General features: G+C 44.6%; 1 protein-coding gene across 1 annotated transcript; it reads left to right on the forward strand.

Moving 5' to 3' along the window:
- LOC311116037 (cytochrome P450 4F3-like) lies at window positions 1-26,591 on the forward strand (the record flags this gene model as incomplete). Its single annotated transcript, XM_084191171.1, has 12 exons — window positions 1-237; window positions 1,146-1,290; window positions 11,113-11,166; window positions 11,376-11,503; window positions 14,746-14,867; window positions 17,943-18,089; window positions 18,257-18,462; window positions 19,193-19,322; window positions 19,991-20,124; window positions 22,568-22,632; window positions 22,749-22,831; window positions 23,020-26,591. The coding sequence occupies 12 exons, from the start codon at window positions 1-3 to the stop codon at window positions 23,195-23,197; spliced, it is 1,629 nt and encodes a 542-aa protein (XP_084047297.1). The 3' UTR covers window positions 23,198-26,591.
- Between the last annotated feature and the right edge of the window lie 434 nt (window positions 26,592-27,025).

The raw sequence follows: 27,025 nt of genomic DNA on the forward strand, positions 1-27,025 counted from the left end.
ATGGCTGTTGTGGATGCAGTGCTGGGTCGTCTGCTAGATGGACTCCTGGGTCTGGGAGGTCTCCTGTCTCCTCTCTGCTCCATCTCTGTTCTCCTCCAGCTCTCTGCTCTGGTTCTCCTCCTCCTCCTGTCCCTCCGTGTCGTCTGTCTGCTGTGGAGCCATGCTCAGTTCACCAGACGTCTCCGGTGCTTCAGTAAGCCGCCCACACACAACTGGCTAATGGGACACCTGGGAGAGGTGACAAAACAGACTCTCTCTCTCTCTGTGTGTGTGTGTGTGTGTGCGTGCATGTGTGCGTGCGCACGTGTGTGTGTTTGCGTGTGTGTGTGTGTGTATGTATGTGTAGACCGAATTAATGGATGGAATTGACAGGACATTAACCCCTACACTGCTACCTGCATGTTGAGCTGAAAAATAGACCTTTGTTAATAAAGGTGATCCAATATTAATTTTAATTTATGTTGCTCTTGGGAAAGGAAATGTTTTTAATGAATTCAGTGGATGTTTTAAGTCTCAGTGACCACCATTTTGTATTAGGCTGGCGATGCTGACTGTTAGACAGCAGTGCTTTGTTTACAGGAAAAGGTTCTTCCTGTGGTTCACAAGGCTACAGTAAGTGTCCCTTCCACCACAAACACTGAAAACTAAAGCCTGTCTTTTACAACTTCAGTTGTCAAATGTAAAAATAAATACACTGCTAAAGTCTTTATTGGTAACTCATTTCACACCACTATCCCCCCCCACCCCCAAGCCTGTGGTTATAAAGAAGTAGCTTTGTATCAGTCTTGCAGTTGTTTCTTCAGTGTGTTTGTGACACCAGTGACTGGATATTTCACATGGAGGTTTGGTTTCAGCAATAGTACAGCATGAAACGTTACCTTCAAATTTCACAATTCTGGAGGAACCAGAGGACCCCCCCCCCCCTCCCTACTGTTTACCTTCACTGTCTTTGTTTTCCTCATGAAATATACTTGTTTATGTCTATTCATATATTATAAACCACAATGTGTGTGTGTGTGTGTGTGTGTGTCTGCATGTGCACGTGAACATGTGTGCATACATGCGTACATGTACGTGTGTGTGCATGTACGTGTGCATGCCTGCCTGCGTGCATGTGTGTGTGTGTGTGTTTGTGTGTGTGTTAGATGCGGAGCACGGAGGAGGGTCTGCAGGCGGTGGATCAGCTGGTAAGAACCTACAGCCACTCCTGCTCCTGGTTTCTGGGGCCCTTCTACTCCCTGGTACGCCTCTTCCACCCTGACTACATCAAGCCTCTGCTGCTGGCGCCAGGTACATACTCCCCCCTCCTGGGTCCTGTTCACTCCTCCCCTCCTGGGTCCTGTTCACTCCCCCCCTCCTGGGTCCTGTTCACTCCCCCCCCTCCTGGGTCCTGTTCACTCCCCCCCTCCTGGGTCCTGTTCACTCCCCCCTCCTGGGTCCTGTTCACTCCCCCCTCCTGGGTCCTGTTCACTCCCCCTCCTGGGTCCTGTTCACTCCCCCCCTCCTGGGTCCTGTTCACTCCCCCCCTCCTGGGTCCTGTTCACTCCCCCCCTCCTGGGTCCTGTTCACTCCCCCCCTCCTGGGTCCTGTTCACTCCACCCCTCCTGGGTCCTGTTCACTCCCCCCTCCTGGGTCCTGTTCACTCCCCCCTCCTGGGTCCTGTTCACTCCCCCCCTCCTGGGTCCTGTTCACTCCCCCCTCCTGGGTCCTGTTCACTCCCCCCCTCCTGGGTCCTGTTCACTCCCCCCCTCCTGGGTCCTGTTCACTCCCCCCCTCCTGGGTCCTGTTCACTCCCCCCCTCCTGGGTCCTGTTCACTCCCCCCCTCCTGGGTCCTGTTCACTCCCCCCCTCCTGGGTCCTGTTCACTCCCCCCCTCCTGGGTCCTGTTCACTCCCCTCCTCCTGGGTCCTGTTCACTCCACCCCCCTCCTGGGTCCTGTTCATTGGGGCACCAAGCTGAAGAAAACCAACTGAAACGGGGAGGGACTACCTGGAATTGTCCAAATAAGAAATGCACATTTTCATTTCCCATTGCTAAATGTTTCAAAACGTTTTTAGTTGTGTGCCCTAATGAACAGGACCCTGTATACAGAGGACCACCTCATTTAGTCCATGGGCCAGAGGGACACTTTGGGGTGGCAAAGTCTAACAACGATTTTCAATAAGGTCCATGTCTGTGGGTTATATTTCGGTATGATAACCACTTATCGGAGGTAGCTAAATGTGGTTATCACTGCATGATATGTTATGTTATGCGGCTAGTTGGGCCAACAGGACTGAGGGCATGAAATATAGCTTTGTATTGTCAGGGAACAATCTTCTTATGCTAGCACAATTGATATTTTATTAACTTCATGATACAACACAAATTAAGGTATCAAACAATTGGATTGGTAATGACATGTCTATGGGCCCACCTTGGGGGATCAAAGGTCATACATGTATGCATTTTGTGGTGCATGGAGACGGAGTAGCTTAGTGGTTAAGAGCGTTGTGCCAGTAACCGAAAGTTCGCTGGTTCTAATCCCAGAGCCGACTAGGTGAAAAATCTGTCGACGTGCCCTTGAGCAAGGCACTTAACCCTAATTGCTCCTGTAAGTTGCTCTGGATAAGAGCGTCTGCTAAATGACTAAAAAAAAGAATGGGCAGTATTGGGATGCGCTCTGTTATCACATGGTACCAGATGATAACTACGCCACATTTCACACAGAACCAGGAGACCCATTGGGAAAGTGTTTGAGCAATAAACAGTAGAGTCATCATAGATTTTGTCTATGAGAAGTCCCAGTAGCCTATGTTCAAGATGGCTGCCATTAATTTCAATAGGGAGGAACTGGATTCCGTTTGCATGGCCATAGCTGAATAAATAACTGGTGTATTAAGACCAATAATGGCTTAAAATGTGTGTTACAATGAGGACAACACAAAACGATGGCCCAAGTATGTCAGTTATGTGTCTTTAGCAAAATATTACCAGAATCATGGTAAGAATATGCCCAAAAAGCTGTCAGAATTGCTGAGTTTTGTAACCGTTTCAAATACATTAAAAACACTTACAAAAAGTTTAGAAGCATTCACTGATGTCTGTTAAATTAAAATGATAATTCAATATGATTCTAGAAATTGTGTTAACATCAAGAAATGTGACATGAAGTATTAGCAAAACGGTTCCAGTAATGTTCCAAAACACATCATATAACTGGTCTGGGCGGTATTTGCATCCCTCATTTCTATATTTCAATTTCAAACAATTAAACATGTATCTATTATGTTCCTAAAAGGGGATCTAATGATATACAATATCATGCCAATAATATAACATCTACGTCTTGAATCCTATCATATATACTGTACACTGCATTCCAACATAACTTTCTAACAAACCCCCTGAAGATGAAGGAATCAACTTACATAGCTGGTGAAGTATTACAGCCTTAGGTTAACTGCCTTCATAGATGGAAACATAGTATATTGCAGTATAGGACCTACTGAGATATGTATTGGTTAGTGGCTGCTGAGGGTTATCCAAGGCATCAGCAATAGTCCAATTGCTAAAAGGCTGGATTTTTTCTAATCACCGATTGCATCATTTCAATCAAATTTGTCTGTCAGACAGTGAACTCATGGCTACAAAATGATTATTATCATATCAATATGATCATATTTCATGAAATAACTTGAAAGGTTAGAGAGGATCATTTTAAGATGGTCATGGACAGAATAGCTTATAATCACCTATGTTTATTTTTAGAGATAATTTGTGTTTACCTTAAATATTTGTTTTTTAACTTGCTGGGACAACTCAACAAATGACAGAGCACACCTTTCATGTTAGCATGCTGAGTATTGCTATACAAGGTGGCAACTATAAAACCAACATGGTAGCAGATCTGGATCTCTTGAACTTATTTCCCAGTATGACCAACTTCCCTAAAACAAATATGTTGTTCTGCTATTTGTAACACCGTTATTTCAATGGTGAATCAGTCTAGGTAAATCATCAGATATGACAGCAAAAATGAACCAAATCCAATGGATTTTTAAGATGAGATCCACCCAATAGGATGTTCCATTGTTGTTTGATACAGTCATTTTCAATGAGCATGTGAACATTCCAACTTATCTCCAACATTCTTTTATCAGCCTGTGAACATTTGATTGCATAGACTCACATACAGCAAGATATATAAATGTGTGAAAAACGTACAACGCTACTTTTTTTGGAGAGGTTATATATTAATTTGATTAGGGGCTTGTGGAGAACAATAGGCGATATGCACAGGCGAGCATGACGTATTTCCGGTTAAATCTCAGGATGGATGTAAACATCCGGTTATCGTAGAACGCTGTGCTACCGTATGCTAGCATTGAATGCTTGTCGTCAAAAACATCCGAAACAGTTAATTTTCGTCGTTGTTGTTGTTGTTTATCTTAATGTTTATGTTAATGTTTTTACTTGTAATACTTCGTCTTGACTTATAACATGATGACGTGTAAACGTACAAAAGTGTCCTTTCAAAAACGGGATGACAGCTCTTCCAGCCATCACTGCTGTGTGCCGCAATGTACAGTGTCTGCCAGATGCAATTCTTCTGTTCGTTTTTTTTACTTTTCCCAAAGACAGTGAATTGCATAAACGGTGGGTGATTTAACATTCGACGAGTCAACTCTCTTACAACAAACACACGAGTCTGCAGCCGACACTTTCTAAGTGAAGATGTGATAGAGCCTCCGACTCCAGCTGGGCGCAGACGTCTGAAGAAGGGGAGCTGTTCCAGTGCTGTTTCAATGGATGGTTTCAAAGTGTAGATCTGGAATAACAATATCAGGAAAAGTAAAGGGTTCACTAGGAAATACACCAGAATCTAACAGCGATTAATAACATTTATTTCGCAACACATTGTAGTCTGCCTATTTAATTGGACTCTGCATACCTAATTCCGCTTGCCGGAGTAGCATCTGGTTTGGGCTTCACACTACAACCATGGCATCCACAGGTCCTGGCTTCACTCCCTGTTTATTTATGAGTTGGTATTAGGAGAGATGCTAGTATGCATGTGACACAACTGTCTGGTATTGAAATGATACAAACCATTGTTCGTGGTTTATGCCACTTCTGCTCTGTTTTCAGTGCACGAAAGTACAGGAGGGACGACAGACATGCCACATTCAGAGTAATGGGCGGTCTGATATAGTAATGCAACCAAATGATTGCATATCCCACACCCAGCCACACAGGAACAGTAGCTTTTAACAGCAGCACAACTGGCTGTGAATCACGCAATGTCATCTGAAATACACAGAAGCATAATTTAATGGGGTTTTGAAAGACGAGGGTCTACAGCAGCAGGAGTAGGAGTAAGACTTGTTCTTTCTACTTTTTACTGGTGGAAGCAACTTATCTACTGTCTCGTGTCACTTTTGTGCTTTCTGCATCACTTTCCTACTGTCCTGCACCACTTGGCTATACTGTCTCCCACCACTTACCTATTGTCTTGTGCCATTTACCTGCCTTCAAACAGTATTGGCAGAGCAGTAGGTGAGTGGTGCAACATTGTAGCCTAGTACCAATAACAACAGTAGAGTGAAGGTTTTGCTCCTACTTCCTCTTGAAAAGTAGAAACATCAAGTGCAAAAGCAAGGAAGTTGGGCCATATGTTTATAAAGAAAGAAGTAAAGATGACAGGACAGTTTTGAGTAGAACATCAGCAGTTTGAAGAATAGCTGAGTGGAATATGTTACTGTCATTGCAGTCATCAAGTCAGGAAAAAGTAGTAATATCATTATTGTTTACATTTCAAACCAAACTCCAATTTGTTTACAACAGACCCAACAACAAAGCATGGCAATTCCCACTCAGCTAACCTGGTCTGTATTAGGCTACCACTGTTCAGCTATCGTGAAAACCACTAAAGTGTTCTCTTAGCAACGGCAATCAAAGCTGTGGTAACAACATTAAACGAGTAAAACATGTGTTGAACGGAACCTTGAACAAGTTCAACAGAACTTTGAACGTGTCCCTTAATCTAGTCCTACTCTCAGCTGGTGGGGTGGCTTTAGGTTCTTCATTGAGCGGTAGCAGTGCGCTCTCACAGAGATCTCATTTGTAGTCCTGTTTTTACCTGATACTTTCATAAAAGTACCAAACACATGAAGTGAGAGGTACATACACATGATTAAACTTTATTTAAAAAGCATGATTAACCTGAAGCAGGACGGCGTCATGACTTTAAAACACCAAAGCAAGGCTTCTAGCTCAGGCTAGCTAGCGTTAGCATGTTACCTTCAAAGTTGCAAAGAAAATAAGAAACGTAAAATTTGAAGCCTTTATCCAGTTTGCTACGTGGTGTCGTACTGGATGTCCGGACGACCCTCCGTATATCATTAACAGATACTTTAGGCAACTCCAGCAAACACCTTGTAAACTTTAATCTCTGCCATCATAACGGTCTACTGTCACTGTCTAATGTTTTTTTCCGGTAACCGGAAATGCCCATGCATCCTTACGCCAATGCGGAAGTGATGCGTGCATAGAGCCTATTGAATACCTGTCGTAGTAGGTCATTAAATAATTTACACCACATACCATCAAACCTTTGCCACCCCAAAGTGGACACATTGTTCCACTGGCTAATAGCCTGTCTGTCATAGCCACGAGAAGATGTTTTGAGTAGGGGGGGGGGGGGGGTGCTGACCGCTCCCAGACACACTCCCGTCCTGCGAACCCAAGCTCCCATTAGTTCTACAGACATTACTGCCTACAACAATACATCTAACTGATGGGATACACAAACAGGACAAGCTACACTCCTCGCCAAATCAAGACAGCTTTATCACAAATTCCATATGGACTAATTGATTAAAGCAGGGAAATGTGGGTTCCAACCACAAGCTGCAGTTTTGGAATAATAGATGCATCTCGTCTATTTTAGGCTTTTTTTTTACGAACTCCTAGTGTGTCATTTATAATAGGTTATAACCCCCCTAACTCCTAGTGTGTCATTTATAATAGGTTATAACCCCCCTAACTGCTAGTGTGTCATTTATAATAGGTTATAACCCCCCTAACTGCTAGTGTGTCATTTATAATAGGTTATAACCCCCCTAACTCCTAGTGTGTCATTTATAATAGGTTATAACCCCCCCTAACTGCTAGTGTGTCATTTATAATAGGTTATAACCCCCCCCCCCAACTGCTAGTGTGTCATTTATAATAGGTTATAACCCCCCCCCCCCCTAACTCCTAGTGTGTCATTTATAATAGGTTATAACCCCCCCTAACTGCTAGTGTGTCATTTATAATAGGTTATAACCCCCCCCCCCAACTCCTAGTGTGTCATTTATAATAGGTTATAACCCCCCCCCCCCCTAACTCCTAGTGTGTCATTTATAATAGGTTATAACCCCCCCCCCCCTAACTCCTAGTGTGTCATTTATAATAGGTTATAACCCCCCTAACTCCTAGTGTGTCATTTATAATAGGTTATAACCCCCCTAACTGCTAGTGTGTCATTTATAATAGGTTATAACCCCCCTAACTGCTAGTGTGTCATTTATAATAGGTTATAACCCCCCTAACTCCTAGTGTGTCATTTATAATAGGTTATAACCCCCCTAACTGCTAGTGTGTCATTTATAATAGGTTATAAACCCCCCCCCCCTAACTGCTAGTGTGTCATTTATAATAGGTTATAACCCCCCTAACTGCCAGTGTGTCATTTATAATAGGTTATAACCCCCCTAACTGCTAGTGTGTCATTTATAATAGGTTATAACCCCCCCCCCCTCCCAACTGCTAGTGTGTCATTTATAATAGGTTATAACCCCCCCTAACTGCCAGTGTGTCATTTATAATAGGTTATAACCCCCCTAACTGCTAGTGTGTCATTTATAATAGGTTATAACCCCCCCCCCCTAACTGCTAGTGTGTCATTTATAATAGGTTATAACCCCCCCCCCCCCTAACTGCTAGTGTGTAATTTATAATAGGTTATAACCCCCCCCCCCCCTAACTGCTAGTGTGTCATTTATAATAGGTTATAACCCCCCCCCCCCCCCCCCAACTGCTAGTGTGTCATTTATAATAGGTTATAACCCCCCCCCCTAACTGCTAGTGTGTCATTTATAATAGGTTATAACCCCCCCCCCCCCCCCCCCTAACTGCTAGTGTGTCATTTATAATAGGTTATAACCCCCCCCCTAACTGCTAGTGTGTCATTTATAATAGGTTATAACCCCCCCTAACTGCTAGTGTGTCCTTTATAATAGGTTATAAACCCCCCCCCCCCCCCCTAACTGCTAGTGTGTCATTTATAAAAGGTTATAAACCCCCTAACTGCTAGTGTGTCATTTATAATAGGTTATAACCCCCCCTAACTGCTAGTGTGTCCTTTATAATAGGTTATAAACCCCCCCCCCCCCCTAACTGCTAGTGTGTCATTTTTAATAGGTTATAACCCCCCTAACTGCTAGTGTGTAATTTATAATAGGTTATAACCCCCCCTAACTGCTAGTGTGTCATTTATAATAGGTTATAACCCCCCCTAACTGCTAGTGTGTCATTTATAATAGGTTATAACCCCCCCCCCCCCCCCCTAACTGCTAGTGTGTCATTTATAATAGGTTATAAACCCCCCCCCCCCCCCTAACTGCTAGTGTGTCATTTATAATAGGTTATAACCCCCCCTAACTGCTAGTGTGTCATTTATAATAGGTTATAACCCCCCCTAACTGCTAGTGTGTCATTTATAATAGGTTATAACCCCCCCCCCCCCCCTAACTGCTAGTGTGTCATTTATAATAGGTTATAACCCCCCCTAACTGCCAGTGTGTCATTTATAATAGGTTATAACCCCCCTAACTGCTAGTGTGTCATTTATAATAGGTTATAACCCCCCCTAACTGCCAGTGTGTCATTTATAATAGGTTATAACCCCCCTAACTCCTAGTGTGTCATTTATAATAGGTTATAACCCCCCTAACGGCTAGTGTGTCATTTATAATAGGTTATAACCCCCCTAACTGCTAGTGTGTCATTTATAATAGGTTATAACCCCCCTAACTCCTAGTGTGTCCTTTTGAATAGGTTACAACCCCCTTAAACATAAGCAGGCTCCAGACTAAAATATGCAACAAAAACATTGTTTTGATGAAGGCAAATAGCGTATTCATTAGTCAACTACTTTGTTTCATGTTTAAGCCTGCCCATCATATAAAGTTTGTTTCATGTTTAAGCCTGACCATCATATGAAGTTTGTTTCATGTTTAAGCCTGATCATCATATCAAGTTTAAGCTCACAAATCAAAAACTGGGCAAAATAAAACATCCGCCAAATGCGGGTATCTAATGGTTAAAAATATACTAATTTTAGCTTTCTCATGCTGTATGTCTCAACAGACCAATGTTAAGCAAATTACACCCTGCTAAAAGGGATTAAACGATGAACAGTGATGTTGATGAGAAAAACACACTTGTTTCGGTAATGCTAGTCGCAGCTCAAATGGCGCTTGCAGGCCTTCATTTAGCCAATTAGGTAGGCTACCTCGCATCTCAAGTAGGCTTAAGTGTTTGTCAATTTAGACAGAGAAGATAGGCCTAGACATGTGATTTGGTTGTCCAGTGTGCTACTCGCTCTAGTGTGCTAGCTAGCCAGTGTGTTTGTGTTTACAGTTTCCTTAATTTGTCATGAGAAAAAGGCTTGTAGAAAAAAAGAACTCCCTTGCGTAGTTTTAACATCTCACCACCAGGTGGTGCTGCCGCACCCGTACTTCCCGCGGCCATGCTATCTGCTTTTCTCCTTAGCCACAGTCGTCGTTAAAAGTTTTGAGGATGACACAAGTATTGGTCTTCACAAAGTTCGCTGCTTCAGTGTTTTTAGATATTTTTGTCAGATGTTACTATGGTATACTGAAGTATAATTACAAGCATTCCATAAGTGTCAAAGGCTTTTATTGACAATTACATTAAGTTTATGCAAAGAGTCAATATTTGCAGTGTTGACCCTTCTTTTTCAAGACCTCTGCAATCCGCCCTGGCATGGTGTCAATTAACTTCTGGGCCACATCTTGAATGATGGCAGCCCATTCTTGCATAATCAATGCTTGGAGTTTGTCAGAATTTGTGGGTTTTTGTTTGTCCACCCGCCTCTTGAGGATCGACCACAAGTTCTCAATGGGATTAAGGTCTGGGGAGTTTCCTGGCCATGGACCCAAAATGTCGATGTTTTGTTCCCCGAGCCACTTAGTTATCACTTTTGCCTTATGTCAAGGTGCTCCATCATGCTGGTTACCTTCGCTTTCTTGGGCACAGGTACCTTTCGCAGAATATCAGTCTGTCCCTGATGTTTTTCCTGGAGAGAAGTGGCTTCTTTGCTGCCTTCTTGACACCAGGCCATCCTCCAAAGTCTTCGCCTCACTGTGCGTGCAAATGCACTCACACCTGCCTGCTGCCATTCCTGAGCAAGCTCTGCACTGGTGGTGCCCCGATCCCGCAGCTGAATCAACTTTAGGAGACGGTCCTGGCGCTTGCTGGACTTTCTTGGGCGCCCTGAAGCCTTCTTCACAACAATTGAACCTCTCTCCTTGAAGTTCTTGATGATCCGATAAATGGATGATTTAGGTGCAATCTTACTAGCAGCAATATCCTTGCCTGTGAAGCCCTTTTTGTGCAAAGCAATGATGACGGCACGTGTTTCCTTGCAGGTAAGCATGGTTAACAGAGGAAGAACAATGATTTCAAGCACCACCCTCCTTTTAAAGCTTCCAGTCTGTTATTCTAACTCAATCAGCATGACAGAGGGATCTCCAGCCTTGTCCTCGTCAACACTCTCACCTGTGTTAACGAGAGAATCACTGACATCATGGCAGCTGGTCCTTTTGTGGCAGGGCTGAAATGCAGTGGAAATGTTTTTGGGGGATTAAGTTCATTTTCATGGCAAAGAGGGACTTTGCAATTAATTGCAATTCATCTGATCACTCTTCATGACATTCTGGAGTATATGCAAATTGCCATCATAAAAACTGAGGCAGCAGACTTTGTGAAAAGTTGTATTTGTGTCATTGTCAAAACTTTTGACCACAACTGTTTTCCTTCACCATTCGTCCATCCTTGCAGCTTCCATCACAGTCAAAGATGAGCTGTTCTATGGGTTCCTGAGACCATGGCTGGGTAAGAACAAAACATGAACACCTTTCATTTACTGTACCCAGGATTATTACAGTACTCTCAGATCCTCTGTCCTAGTCACAGTAATATTTCCTATACTATATACAGTACTCTCAGATACTCTGTCCTAGTCACAGTAATATTTCCTATAGTATATACAGTACTCTCAGATCCTCTGTCCTAGTCACAGCTACGGTAATATTGTCCTACAGGACAGAGTCTTCTCCTGAGTAACGGAGAGGACTGGTCTCGTCGTAGACGCCTACTCACTCCTGCCTTCCATTTCGACATCCTCAAGAACTATGTCAAGACCTTTAACCACTCCGCCAACATCATGCATGTGAGTCTATGGAGCAACAGCACTGATCGTGTGGGTTCATTTGAGCAACACTCAAGTAAACTCAAGGCATTTGGCCCTTAACATGAAACATGTTAGAGAAACAAGTGGTATAGTGTACAAGTAACTTTTTTTGCACCAGCTTCTCTGTTCTCAACGGCCCTCCGTAATTATTGGGACAGTGAAGCATTTTGGCTTCTTTTGGCTCTATACTTGAAAACATTGGATCCATATCGGGTGAACCGTTTAGAAATTACAGCAGTTTTTTGTACATAGTCCTCCCATTTTAGGGGAGCAAAAGTATTGGGACTAATTCCCTTATATGTGTATTAAAGTAGTCAAAAGTTAAGTATTTGGTCCCATATTCCCAGCACGCAATGACTACATCAAGATTGTGACTCTACAAACTTGTTGGATGCATTTGCTGTTTGTTTTGGTTGTGTTTCAGATTATTTTGTACCCAATAGAAATGAATGGTAAATAATGTATTGTGTCATTTTGGTGTCACTTTTATTGTAAATAAAAACAATTCTACATGAATGTGGATGCTACCATGATGACGGATAATCCTGAATGAATCGTGAATAATGATGAGTGAGAAAGTTATACCCCCCAAAAAATGCTAACCTCCCCTGTTATTGTAATGGTGAGAGGTTAGCATGTCTTGGGGGTATGATATAAAATGCTAACCTCCCCTGTTATTGTAACGGTGAGAGGTTAGCATGTCTTGGGGGTATGATATAAAAAGGGGACGACGACAATGCAAATAGTCCGGGTAGCCATGATTAGCTGTTCAGCAGTCTTATGGCTTGGGGGTAGAAACTGTTAAGGAGCCTTTTGGACCTAGACTTGGCGCTCCGGTACCGCTTGCTGTGTCGATATGAATGGGGGCGTGTTTGGCCCTCCGTTTCCTGTAGTCCACGATCATCTCCTTTGTCTTGCTCATGTTGAGGGAGAAGTTGTTGTCCTGGCACCACACGGCCAGGTCTCTGACCTCCTCCCTATAGGCTGTCTTATCATTGTTGGTTATCAGGCCTACCACCGTTGTGTCGTCAGGCAAACTTAATGATGGTGTTGGAGTCGTGCTTGGCCACGCAGTCTTGGGTGAGCAGAGAGTACAGGAGGGGACTAAGCATGCATCCCTGAGGGGCCCCCGTGTTGAGGATCAGCGTGGCAGATGTGTTGTTGTCTACCCTTACCACCTGGGGGCGGCCCGTCAGGAAGTCCAGGATCCAGTTGCAGAGGGAGGTGTTTAGTCCCAGGGTCCTTAGCTTAGTGATGAGCTTTGTGGGCACTATGGTGTTGAACGCTGAGCTGCAGTCAATGAAGAGCATTCTCACATAGGTGTTCCTTTTGTCCAGGTGATAGTCATTTAGGCAGGTTACCTTCGCTTTCTTGGGCACAGGGACTATGGCACAGGGACTATGGGTATGATATTTGTGCGTCTGTAACTTTCTCACTGATCAATATTCATGATTAATTCAGGATTATAAACTGGTTGGTTTGAGCTATGAATTCTGATTGGCTAAAAGCCATGGTATATCAGATCGTATACCACGGGTATGACAATACATTTAGTTTTACTGCTCTAATTACGTTGGTAACCAGTTTATAATAGCAATAAGGCTCCTCAGGGGTTTGTGGTATATGGCCAATATACCACGGCTAAGGGCTGTTCTTACACACGGCGCAACGCGGAGTGCCTGGATACAGCCCTTAGCCGTGGTATATTGGTCATATACAACACCCCCTCAGGCTTATTGCTTAATTATCCATCATCATGGTAGCATCCACATTCATGTAGAAGTGTTTAGAAACATGTTCTATTCTTATTTACAATAAAAGTGACCCCAAAATGACACAATACATTATTTACCATTCATTTCTATTGGGCACAAGATAATCCGAAACACAACCAAAATAAATTGTTTAAAAAAAATTGTAGAGTCACAAGCTTGATGTAATCATTGCGTGCTATGAATATGGGACCAAATACTACACTTTTTACTACTTTAATACACATATAAGGGAATTAGTCCCAATACTTCTGGTCCCCTACAATGGGAGGACTATGTACAAAAACTGCTGTAATTTCTAAATGGTTCACCCGATATGGATGAAAATACAGTCAAATTATAGCTGACAGTCTGCACTTTTAACCTCACGGTCACTGTTTGATTTCAAATGCAAAGTTTTGAAGTATAGAGCCAACGAAGAAAAGATGCTTCACTGTCCCAATAATTACAGAGGGCACTGTATATAAAATACTAGATATTCGAAGACATATCCTTTTAATAGTCCTAGTCTAGTTTAGTTGCACTCGCCAGCACATGCAAATAGACGTTGTTGATAGTAATTATGTATGCGCTATACGAGCAGTTAGAATGATGTAGTGAAGTAAGCAAATAGCTTACAAATAGCTTGTGAGTAGTTCTCATCTCCCGCTCCATCTGTCTTGTCAAGCTTATCAGCTCTCTGTCTCATGGAAACAAGTTTTGACACAGTTACAAAAGAAAGGGACATTTAGGGGCGTTTACACGTCTACACTTCTGCAGCGAGTTTTTAGCTCGTCTCGTCTCCTCGTCAACTCTTTTTATTTGTGCATTTGTGAATGCAAATGATTGTTTTGAAACTTGTTCATTGGATGCAGCATGTGTCAGACAGAGGAGGCTGGTGGGAGGGAGCTAAATCTATTCCATTCCAGGTATTACAATGAGCCCGTCCTCCTATAGCTCCTCCCGCCAGCCTCCCCTGGTGTGAGAATGTAAGAGGTAGTGTGGTGAAGTAGGCAACACAAATTTATCCCACAGCGTTAGTTGGAGGACTCATCATGGATAGAACCCGTTTTAGCGTGTACACTGCCATCGACGGCTTCCACCATTTGAAAGTAGTCAACTTGGGTGGGAATTCCTATGGGTTGGGGAGTGATCAGCCAAATATCAGAGCATTGTCTCCTTGTTGCATTGTTTGTAAATGGATTTAAACTATATCACATGCTATCTAGTGGCCACAATAAATGAATGACACGAGATATGATTCAGGACTCCGGCGCTGCAGGTGTCTGTAAATCACCAATATTAGCTTTATGCTTTTTTAAAAAACACAAAACAAGAAAATTGACTACTTCAAAATGGAGACAGCCTCGGTGACGCTGCCCGTGCTGTCACAGACACCATAATGGGACAGATAAAAAAGATGATTCCTCTAACTAACTCAATGGTCTCTCCCCTGCTTGTTGGTGTCAGTCTAAGTGGCGCCGCCTGGTGGCCGAGGGAAAGAGCTGCCAGGACATGTTCAGTCACATCAGCCTGATGACTCTGGACAGTCTGCTCAGATGTACCTTCAGCTACAACAGCAACTGCCAGGAGTGAGTAACCTGCCTTTAATATGACTGATACAGAAGCAGTGAGTAACCTGTCTTTAATATGACTGATACAGAAGCAGTGAGTAACCTGTCTTTAATATGACTGATACAGAAGCAGTGAGTAACCTGTCTTTAATATGACTGATACAGAAGCAGTGAGTAACCTATCTTTAATATGACTGATACAGAAGCAGTGAGTAACCTGTCTTTAATATGACTGATACAGAAGCAGTGAGTAACCTGTCTTTAATATGACTGATACAGAAGCAGTGAGTAACCTGTCTTTAATACGACTGATACAGAAGCAGTGAGTAACCTGTCTTTAATATGACTGATACAGAAGCAGTGAGTAACCTATCTTTAATATGACAGATACAGAAGCAGTGAGTAACATGTCTTTAATATGACTGATACAGAAGCAGTGAGTAACCTGTCTTTAATACGACTGATACAGAAGCAGTGAGTAACCTGTCTTTAATACGACTGATACAGAAGCGGTGAATAACCTGTCTTTAATATGACTGATACAGAAGCAGTGAGTAACCCTCTACCTCTGATTCTGACTGAGACATGAGCCCAGTAACCTTCTACCTCCGATACTGACTGAGACAAGAGCCCAGTAACCTTCTACCTCCGATACTGACTGAGGCAAGAGCCCAGTAACCTTCTACCTCTGATACTGACTGAGGCAAGAGCCCAGTAACCTTCTACCTCTGATTCTGACTGAGGCAAGAGCCCAGTAACCTTCTACCTCTAATTCTGACTGAGACAAGAGCCCAGTAACCTTCTACCTCTGATACTGACTGAGGCAAGAGCCCAGTAACCTTCTACCTCCGATACTGACTGAGGCAAGAGCCCAGTAACCTTCTACCTCTGATACTGACTGAGGCAAGAGCCCAGTAACCTTCTACCTCTGATACTGACTGAGGCAAGAGCCCAGTAACCTTCTACCTCCGATACTGACTGAGGCAAGAGCCCAGTAACCTTCTACCTCTGATACTGACTGAGGCAAGAGCCCATCTCACTACACGTATATTCTATAAGATCAGAGTAGCATTACAGAATATAATATCAGTGATATCTACTGTATTGTGGAAGGACGACCAGAAGTGACCTCAAGGACAGATTATTTCCATCTGTTGTGTGTTGTATGTTGCAGCATTTTGGACCAGTCTCTCTTAGCAGGGCAAATTCATTTGTTTAATCGAATTGGTTTGTAGAGCTAATCCGGAAATACAACTGTTTAGTACATTAGATAAGCAAATCACCTCTTTCACTGTACTCTACCCTCCCTCCTCTATCCAACTCTGATGTCTCATTACTCCCCTCTACCCTCCCTCCTCTATCCAACTCTAATGTCTCATTACTCCCCTCTACCCTCCCTCCTCTATCCAACTCTAATGTCTCATTACTCCCCTCTACCCTCCCTCCTCTATCCAACTCTAATGTCTCCATACTCCCCTCTACCCTCCCTCCTCTATCCAACTCTAATGTCTCATTACTCCCCTCTACCCTCCCTCCTCTATCCAACTCTAATGTCTCATTACTCCCCTCTACCCTCCCTCCTCTATCCAACTCTAATTTCTCATTACTCCCCTCTACCTTCCCTCCTCTATCCAACTCTAATGTCTCATTACTCCCCTCTACCCTCCCTCCTCTATCCAACTCTAATGTCTCATTACTCCCCTCTACCCTCCCTCCTCTATCCAACTCTAATGTCTCATTACTCCCCTCTACCCTCCCTCCTCTATCCAACTCTAATGTCTCATTACTCCCCTCTACCCTCCCTCCTCTATCCAACTCTAATGTCTCATTACTCCCCTCTACCCTCCCTCCTCTATCCAACTCTAATGTCTCATTACTCCCCTCTACCCTCCCTCCTCTATCCAACTCTAATATCTCATTACTCCCCTCTACCCTCCCTCCTCTATCCAACTCTAATGTCTCCATACTCCCCTCTACCCTCCCTCCTCTATCCAACTCTAATGTCTCATTACTCCCCTCTACCCTCCCTCCTCTATCCAACTCTAATGTCTCATTACAACCCTCTACCCTCCCTCCTCCATCCAACTCTAATGTCTCATTACTCCCCTCTACCCTCCCTCCTCTATCCAACTCTAATGTCTCATTACTCCCCTCTACCCTCCCTCCTCTATCCAACTCTAATGTCTCATTACTCCCCTCTACCCTCCCTCCTCTATCCAACTCTAATGTCTCATTACTCCCCTCTACCCTCCCTCCTCTATCCAACTCTAATGTCTCATTACTCCCCTCTACCCACCCTCCTCTATCCAACTCTAATGTCTCATTACTCCCCTCTACCCTCCCTCCTCTATCCAACGCTAATGTCTCATTACTCCCCTCTACCCTCCCTCCTCTATCCAACTCTAATGTCTCATTACTCCCCTCTACCCTCCCTCCTCTATCCAACTCTAATGTCTCATTACTCCCCTCTACCCTCCCTCCTCTATCCAACTCTAATATCTCATTACTCCCCTCTACCCTCCCTCCTCTATCCAACTCGAATGTCTCATTACTCCCCTCTACCCTCCCTCCTCTATCCAACTCTAATGTCTCATTACTCCCCTCTACCCTCCCTCCTCTATCCAACTCTAATGTCTCATTACTCCCCTCCCTCCTCTATCCAACTCTAATGTCTCATTACTCCCCTCTACCCTCCCTCCTCTATCCAACTCTAATGTCTCATTACTCCCCTCTACCCTCCCTCCTCTATCCAATTGTAATGTCTCATTACTCCCCTCTACCCTCCCTCCTCTATCCAACTCTAATGTCTCATTACTCCCCTCTACCCTCCCTCCTCTATCCAACTCTAATATCTCATTACTCCCCTCTACCCTCCCTCCTCTATCCAACTCTAATGTCTCATTACTCCCCTCTACCCTCCCTCCTCTATCCAACTCTAATGTCTCATTACTCCCCTCTACCCTCCCTCCTCTATCCAACTCTAATATCTCATTACTCCCCTCTACCCTCCCTCCTCTATCCAACTCTAATGTCTCATTACTCCCCTCTACCCTCCCTCCAACTCTGTCTCATGGCTCCTTTCCTTTCCTCCAGGAGTTCCAGTGACTACATAGCAGCCATCTTTGAGCTGAGCACCCTGGTGATCGAGCGGAGAGGTCGTATCCTGCACCACTGGGACTGGCTGTACTGGAGGTCCCCAGAAGGACAACGCTTCAAACAGGCCTGTAGTGTAGTACACAGGTAGGAGTTGGCAAAATTCTGGAAATGTTCCTGAAATTCCAAGGTTTTCCTGAAATTCTGGTTGGAAAATTCCCGGAAGCTGGAAATCCAGGAATCCTCCAACCAGGATTTCTGGAATACTTGGAAATTTTCAAAAAGTAACTGGAATTGTACAACCCTATACACAGGTTCACAAGCACTGTGGTCCAGGAGCGCAGAGCACAGCTTCTCCTCCAGGGGGAGCCAGAGAGCCAGGCTGACACCACAGGAGGGGAGGAGAAGAGAAAGAGAGTAGCAGACTTCATTGATTTGTTACTGCTGTCAAAGGATGAGGAGGGCCGTGGTCTCACAAATGAGGAGATAAAAGCAGAGGCAGACACTTTCATGTTTGGAGGTGATCCTCAAGGGGTTAGGTCCACTCTATCCCTTTCTACAGTTACCCTGGCAGTATATCCTATCAGAAACAACTGTATTTACCCTGGCAGTATATCCTATCAGAAACTACTGTATTTACCCTGGCAGTATATCCTATCAGAAACTACTGTATTTACCCTGGCAGTATATCCTATCAGAAACTACTGTATTTACCCTGGCAGTATATCCTGTCATAAACTACTGTATTTACCCTGGCAGTATATCCTATCATAAACTACTGTATTTACCCTGGCAGTATATCCTATCATAAACTACTGTATTTACCCTGGCAGTATATCCTGTCATAAACTACTGTATTTACCCTGGCAGTATATCCTGTCATAAACTACTGTATTTACCCTGGCAGTATATCCTATCAGAAACTACTGTATTTACCCTGGCAGTATATCCTATCATAAACTACTGTATTTACCCTGGCAGTATATCCTATCAGAAACTACTGTATTTACCCTGGCAGTATATCCTGTCATAAACTACTGTATTTACCCTGGCAGTATATCCTATCAGAAACTACTGTATTTACCCTGGCAGTATATCCTGTCATAAACTACTGTATTTACCCTGGCAGTATATCCTGTCATAAACTACTGTATTTACCCTGGCAGTATATCCTGTCATAAACTACTGTATTTACCCTGGCAGTATATCCTATCATAAACTACTGTATTTGAGACTTTATTCTCTCTCAGGTCATGACACCACGGCCAGCGGGATCAGCTGGGTTCTGTATAACTTGTCTCAGCATCAGGACTACCAGGACCGCTGTAGAGCCGAGGTCCAGAACCTGCTACAGGCCCGACAGACAGAGGACATAGACTGGTCAGAACCTGTGTTTGTCTGTCTCTGTCTGTCTGTATGTCCATCTGTTCGTCTGTCTGTCCAACTGCTTGCCTGTCTGTCTTTCTTTCTGTCAGGGGGGCGGGTCATACCACAGGGTGAGGGCATGGGGACGGGTCATACCACAGGGTGAGGGGAGGGGGACGGGTCATACCACAGGGTGAGGGGAGGTGGACGGGTCATACCACAGGGTGAGGGCAGAGGGACTGGTCATACCACAGGGTGAGGGGAGGTGGACGGGTCATACCACAGGGTGAGGGGAGGGGGGCGGGTCATACCACAGGGTGAGGGCAGGGGGACAGGTCATACCACAGGGTGAGGGGAGGTGGACGGGTCATACCACAGGGTGAGGGCAGAGGGACTGGTCATACCACAGGGTGAGGGGAGGTGGACGGGTCATACCACAGGGTGAGGGGAGGGGGACGGGTCATACCACAGGCTTTTCTCAAATGGGGCACATTTGTAGTAATGTAAAGTTCTCTTCATTTCAACATGGTAGGAATGTGTTCTCTACTGTCTAGTTCTTTCCAGGAGATGAAACAAGGAGCGGAGTCTGGGATCTCTGTAGGCCAAGACTCCCAAACAGACCAGTCCTTTCTGTATGTGTGAATGATCCATAAAAGAGTGACTGGTGTGTTGTGTTTCTGCAGGGAGGACCTGAGCAGCCTCCCCTTCACCACCATGTGTATCAAAGAGTCTCTGAGACTGCACTCCCCTGTGTCTGCTGTCACCAGACAATACACTCAGGACATGACGGTGCCAGGGGGACGGGTCATACCACAGGGTGAGGGCAGGGGGACTGGTCATACCACAGGGGGACGGGTCATACCACAGGGTGAGGGGAGGGGGACTGGTCATACCACAGGGTGAGGACAGGGGGACGGGTCATATCACAGGGTGAGGGGAGGGGGACGGGTCATATCACAGGGTGAGGGCAGGGGGACGGGTCATACCACAGGGTGAGGGGAGGGGGACGGGTCATATCACAGGGTGAGGGGAGGTGGACGGGTCATATCACAGGGTGAGGGGAGGTGGACGGGTCATACCACAGGGTGAGGGCAGGGGGACTGGTCATACCACAGGGTGAGGACAGGGGGATGGGTCATACCACAGGGTGAGGGGAGGGGGACGGGTCATACCACAGGGTGAGGACAGGGGGACGGGTCATACCACAGGGTGAGGACAGGGGGATGGGTCATACCACAGGGTGAGGACAGGGGGATGGGTCATACCACAGGGTGAGGACAGTGGGATGGGTCATACCACAGGGTGAGGGGAGGGGGACGGGTCATACCACAGGGTGAGGGGAGGGGGACGGGTCATACCACAGGGTGAGGGCAGGGGGACGGGTCATACCACAGGGTGTATTTGGGTATATTTGCATATATAAAAACATTAACATAAAAGGGTGGAACAGAGCTGCAACCACCAAACACCTCTCTGACTACTCTACCTGCTCTGACTACTCTACCTTCTCTGACTACTCTACCTGCTCTGACTACTCTACCTGCTCTGACTACTCTACCTGCTCTGACTACTCCACCTTCTCTGACTACTCTACCCTCTCTGACTACTCTACCTGCTCTGACTACTCTACCTTCTCTGACTACTCCACCTTCTCTGACTACTCTACCTTCTCTGACTACTCTACCTTCTCTGACTACTCCACCTGCTCTGACTACTCTACCTTCTCTGACTACTCTACCTTCTCTGACTACTCTACCTGTTCTGACTACTCCACCTTCTCTGACTACTCTACCTGCTCTGACTACTCCACCTGCTCTGACTACTCCACCTTCTCTGACTACTCTACCTTCTCTGACTACTCTACCTGCTCTGACTACTCTACCTGCTCTGACTACTCTACCTTCTCTACCTTCTCTGACTACTCCACCTGCTCTGACTACTCTACCTTCTCTGACTACTCTACCTGCTCTGACTACTCCACCTGCTCTGACTACTCCACCTGCTCTGACTACTCTACCTTCTCTGACTACTCTACCTGCTCTGACTACTCTACCTGCTCTGACTACTCTACCTGCTCTGACTACTCTACCTTCTCTGACTACTCTACCTGCTCTGACTACTCTACCTTCTCTGACTACTCTTCCTGCTCTGACTACTCTACCTGCTCTGACTACTCCACCTGCTCTGACTACTCTACCTTCTCTACCTTCTCTGACTACTCCACCTTCTCTGACTACTCTACCTTCTCTACCTTCTCTGACTACTCCACCTGCTCTGACTACTCCACCTTCTCTGACTACTCTACCTTCTCTGACTACTCTACCTTCTCTGACTACTCTACCTGCTCTGACTACTCCACCTGCTCTGACTACTCCACCTGCTCTGACTACTCCACCTTCTCTGACTACTCTACCTTCTCTGACTACTCTACCTTCTCTGACTACTCTACCTTCTCTGACTACTCCACCTTCTCTGACTACTCCACCTGCTCTGACTACTCTACCTTCTCTGACTACTCTACCTGCTCTGACTACTCTACCTTCTCTGACTACTCTACCTGCTCTGACTACTCTACCTTCTCTGACTACTCTTCCTGCTCTGACTACTCTACCTGCTCTGACTACTCCACCTGCTCTGACTACTCTACCTTCTCTACCTTCTCTGACTACTCCACCTTCTCTGACTACTCCACCTGCTCTGACTACTCCACCTGCTCTGACTACTCTACCTTCTCTACCTGCTCTGACTACTCTACCTGCTCTGACTACTCCACCTGCTCTGACTACTCCACCTGCTCTGACTACTCCACCTGCTAGACTGCCTCATGAATTACTGCTGTTGTCACGTTCTCTTACATAATTCAACAAATGTGTCAATAGCAGGATACTCTCGGATTAAAAATCAACACGCTTGGCTCTAGATTACACCTATCTAAACACCTATTACACAATCAAAGTGTTCATTTTCATGAGTTGCTTTCATTTCAGCGAATCTAATTTGTAAACATTTCAACTGCGTTAAATTGTAACTTTTTTCAATTCCACTAAAAAATTAACACCCATCAAAATAAAGTTATCTTTCTTCTCTTTCTTGTGACGTAAGTGTCGAGACAGTGCGTTAAATCTCCGACGAAGCTTTAGCGTCCTTATAGATCGAACGGAAAGGCAATGTAAACAAAGGAAATAGACAGCTGAAAAAGACTGATCCTCAGGTGGGCGGGGCATGCGCATTGCTAATACTAATGTATTTTTCCACCTCAGGTAGCATCTGTCTGGTGAGCATCTACGGGACCCATCACAACCCTGAGATCTGGCCTGACCCAGACGTTAGTACACTTTACTCCATCTACACTCAGGACTCTGGCTAGCTCCTAGTATCCTCTCACAGAGCTGCCGACAGGCTAACTTTAGTCTGATGGCATTTCCCTCTTCCCCTCTCTAGGTGTACAACCCCATGCGCTTTGACCCTGAGAGCTCAAAGGGCCGTTCATCCCATGCCTTCATACCCTTCTCTTCAGGACCTAGGTTTGGATTCTCTTTTTTATGATCATTATACACATGATCATCACAGCCCAGGCGTGACATAGCCCAATGTTTACAACCTGGTCCCTGATCCGTTTGTGCTGACATGACAGTGCAAACGGATCTGGGAACCAGTCTGTGATGATACTCGGTGAAACAGCATTAACCATCCCGATCATTCTGTGCTATAGGAACTGTATAGGTCAGAAGTTTGCCATGGCGGAGCTGCGTGTGGTGGTGGCGCTGACCTTGAGGAGGTTCCGCTTGACCCCTGGGGGGGTGGAGGTGAGGAGGCTGCCCCAGCTGGTGCTCAGGGCCGAGGGGGGGCTGTGGCTGATGCTGGAGACCCTAGACACCCCCCAGGAGTGACCCCTGACCCCTGACCCCTGGGGGGGGTAGAGGTGAGGAGGCTTCCCCAGCTGGTGCTCAGGGCCGAGGGGGGGCTGTGGCTGATGCTGGAGACCCTAGACACCCCCCAGGAGTGACCCCTGACCCCTGACCCCTGACTTCCATCTTTCCTCTATGGATCAGTCATAGAGAAACTGCTTTTATGCTTTTACTGTATAAACATACACTGAGTATACAAAACATTAAGAACACCAGCTCTTTCCATGACATAGACTGACCAGGTGAATCCAGGTGTAAGCTATGATCCCTTATTGATGTCACTTGTTAAATCCACTTCAATCAGTGTAGATGAAGGGGAGGAGACGGGTTTAAGAAGGATTTTTAAGCCTTGAGACAATTGAGACATAAGATTGAGTACGTGTGCCATTCAGAGGGTGAATAGGCAAGACAGCAAATGTAAATGCATTTGAAAGGAGTATGGTAGTAGGTGCCAGGCCAGGGTAATACGACAACGGCCAGAACGAATCAGATGAACAGGTATTTGATTTCTATAGGCGGGCCCATTTTTTTCACAGGACCTTTTAATGGTTGTTATAATGAACACCCTAGGCAGATCATGAGTTTCAAGTTTGGGGAAGCTTACAATTTATCCTATCACTTCTACCTATCTGCTTCCCAGTTATGATTATTTTAATATGCACGTTTTCATGGAACAGTTTAATTTCAATAATAACGTTTTCGTTTCTCAAAATTATTGTCATCTTGTTAATCAAAAAAAAAATCTGAATTAAAATGATACAACTCTAAAAGTTTAAATTCAACTAATGCAAGAGCACCAGCCTTTGCCATATGGCCACATTGATACACCGTGATCCATTGGTGACTAAAGAAATTAGCGCATGGAACTCAGCGATAGCCTATAGAACTATACATTCCATCATCACCTAAGTAAAATACATAGGCCTAAAGCCGAAAAATAAATACAGTAAAATATCCTGATGAAAATGCAGGTTCTTTCAATCTCATTTATCTCTCTACCCGTCTTGACTTGAGCTATGTATGACTAGTGAAGTGCAACATTGTATCAACTCAGCAGGTTGGCGTGCTCAGGCGTGCCAGCTCCCTCAACGTTATCAGGCGACAGAGAAACCAAACCTATGCTCATTGCTCAGATGGAGCACGCCAAACAAAAGACAATGAAAACATTTACCAAACTTATAAATAATGGCTATGAAATAAACCAACTTGTTTCTCACAAATGTAGCAGGTTGTGAACTCTGCAAACAACGTTTCCACTCCGAGAATGACAACGGTAAATGACTTTAATACGACAACGGTAAATGACCGGAATACCACAACGGTAAATGACTTTAATACGACAACGGTAAATGACTTTAATACGACAACGGTAAATGACTTTAATACGACAACGGTAAATGACTTTAATACGACAACGGTAAATGACGGTAATACGACAACGGTAAATGACGGTAATACGACAACGGTAAATGACGGTAATACGACAACGGTAAATGACTGTAATACGACAACGGTAAATGACTTTTTAATACGACAACGGTAAATGACTTTAATACGACAACGGTAAATGACTTTAATACGACAACGGTAAATGACTTTAATACGACAACGGTAAATGACTGTAATACGACAACGGTAAATGACTGTAATACGTGCATTAACAGAAATGAATGTAACCAAATGACGAGGATTAACGGGACATTTACTAGGCCTACTGGTTACATATACAATGGAGAATTGAACAAAAATAAACAATCGAAGGGCAAACAATTCACACAATGAAACAATGAATGTGCAAGAATTGTCGGGAGACAGCAGAGCACATTCTGGAGAGCTGAGTGCATGCATTCTGGAGAGAGACGCCCATATATTCGCCACACACACACACCCCTCCCCTTCTTATTGTCTCAACATTTTAAATTATACTCAAAACATATTATCTTCACACAATGTAGATGCTTTTCACTGACAGCCACAACTCAGTAATCAGGCCTATTGCCACGCGCGCTGACCAAACTGCTGGCTTCCCGAATAGGAATAGGCCTATGCTCTTCTGATATGAAACAATCCAAAGCAAAAAAATAAATAATAATAAGCTAATGATCCTCTGTGGCTAAGTCAAGCTCTCTGGTAAAGTATTTTGAATTATTTTATTTAGACAGGAGTAATTATATAATTTTGGCAAAACATAAATTGCTTTAGGGGAAGCCAGCATCTGAACGGTGCACCAGCTAACTTTCATTTCTAATTCACAAGTGGCTAAAACCAGAGATCTGTATATGATGACGAGATGCTCATGTCTCCACCGTAATAATGTAATTCGTACCAAAGCCGGGAATGCAGGCAACAAGCTTAGCTCTGCATATCATGCCCATAGAAACGCATTGGGCATATTCGGGACAGATTCTGACGAGAGTGAGCCCTCTCGCTTTGCCTTTTCCTCTCTGCTAAAACTAGCCAACGAAACAGCGCCCCTCTGTTTCCTTAGGTGTGGACCATTTATCTGCTGCTGTCTGGCCAGAAAAAGTATGACATGCCATACTCCTTTTGTCCAGACAGTATCAGATACATGGTCTACACATACGGAGACAGAGGGGCGCTGTTTCGCTCGGTCGAGTGCTTTATCTGAGATTGATGGGTCTTTCTGTCGGCGAGCGTATTGGTCAAATAAATGATCAATATTTCAATATTTTATTTGGACGGGCAAGGTAGGGCGGTCCAGCCCCCCTAGGTCCCGCCCATAACCCCTGCGCTGTGCCAGGCGCACCGGTTTGTGTCAAGAACTGTAACGGAGCTGGGTTTTTCATGCTAAACAGTTTCCCGCGTGTATCAAGAATGGTCCACCACCCAAAGGACATCCAGCCAACTTGACACAACTGTGTGGGGCGGCAGGTAGCCCAAACGCTTAAGAGCCTTGGGCCAGTAACTGAAAGGTCACTGGTTTGAATCCCCTAGCCGACTAGGTGAAACATTTGTCGATGTGCCCTTGAGCAAGGCACTTGCTCCTGTAAGTCGCTCTGGATAAGAGAGTCTGCTAACTGACTAAAATGTAGAACGCTTTCGACACCTTGTAGAGTCCATGACCCGACGATCTGAGGCTGTTCTGAGGGCAAAAGGTGGTGAGTGACTCAATTTATTTATTTGGAAGGTGTTCCTAATGTCTGGTATACTCAGAGTATGTCATTGGAAGCATGTATTGAAACATAAATAAATATATAACAGTGAATGTAGGTAGGCCTACTGAATGTATGTGAACACAAATTCATTAAGTACACCTTTTTATCAGAATTGTTAATGCGATTTTTGTAAGCTATTTTTGCATTGTTCTTTTGAGAATTCAATAAACATAGCCTTGATGAGTGCTGTGCTAGCACGCGACCAGAAGCCTCTGCTCTGAACTGTCTTTACTCTTTTTGATTAAGATATTTCCCTCCTTGAATAAGCTGGTGAATATAGCAGGTGTTCTCCAGTGTTATATGATTCAGATTCAGTGTCAATGGCAGTTTACCAGGGACAGCTTGGGTAGAAATGTGTTGCAGAGCACATATCTCAACCCAAACACTCTTCTCTCATCAACACACTTGCAGATATTGCCTTAGAGTAATCTCTCTAGACATCTGGGATTCCTCTCAATGTTCCAATGTTCTGACTTAAAGGGACATTTCTAAAATGTTTCAACTACATATTCATCATCTCCAGCACCACCCCAACACAAAATAGAGCGTTTGTATGTTTCGTAGTAAAGAAGATAAAGGAGGCAAGTGTTTCCAATGACATCATCAGTGTGCATCATGTGATTCTAACCAATTA

Source organism: Coregonus lavaretus (assembly GCF_964263955.1).
Source record: "Coregonus lavaretus genome assembly, contig: HAP1_SCAFFOLD_386, whole genome shotgun sequence".
NCBI lineage: Eukaryota > Metazoa > Chordata > Actinopteri > Salmoniformes > Salmonidae > Coregonus > Coregonus lavaretus.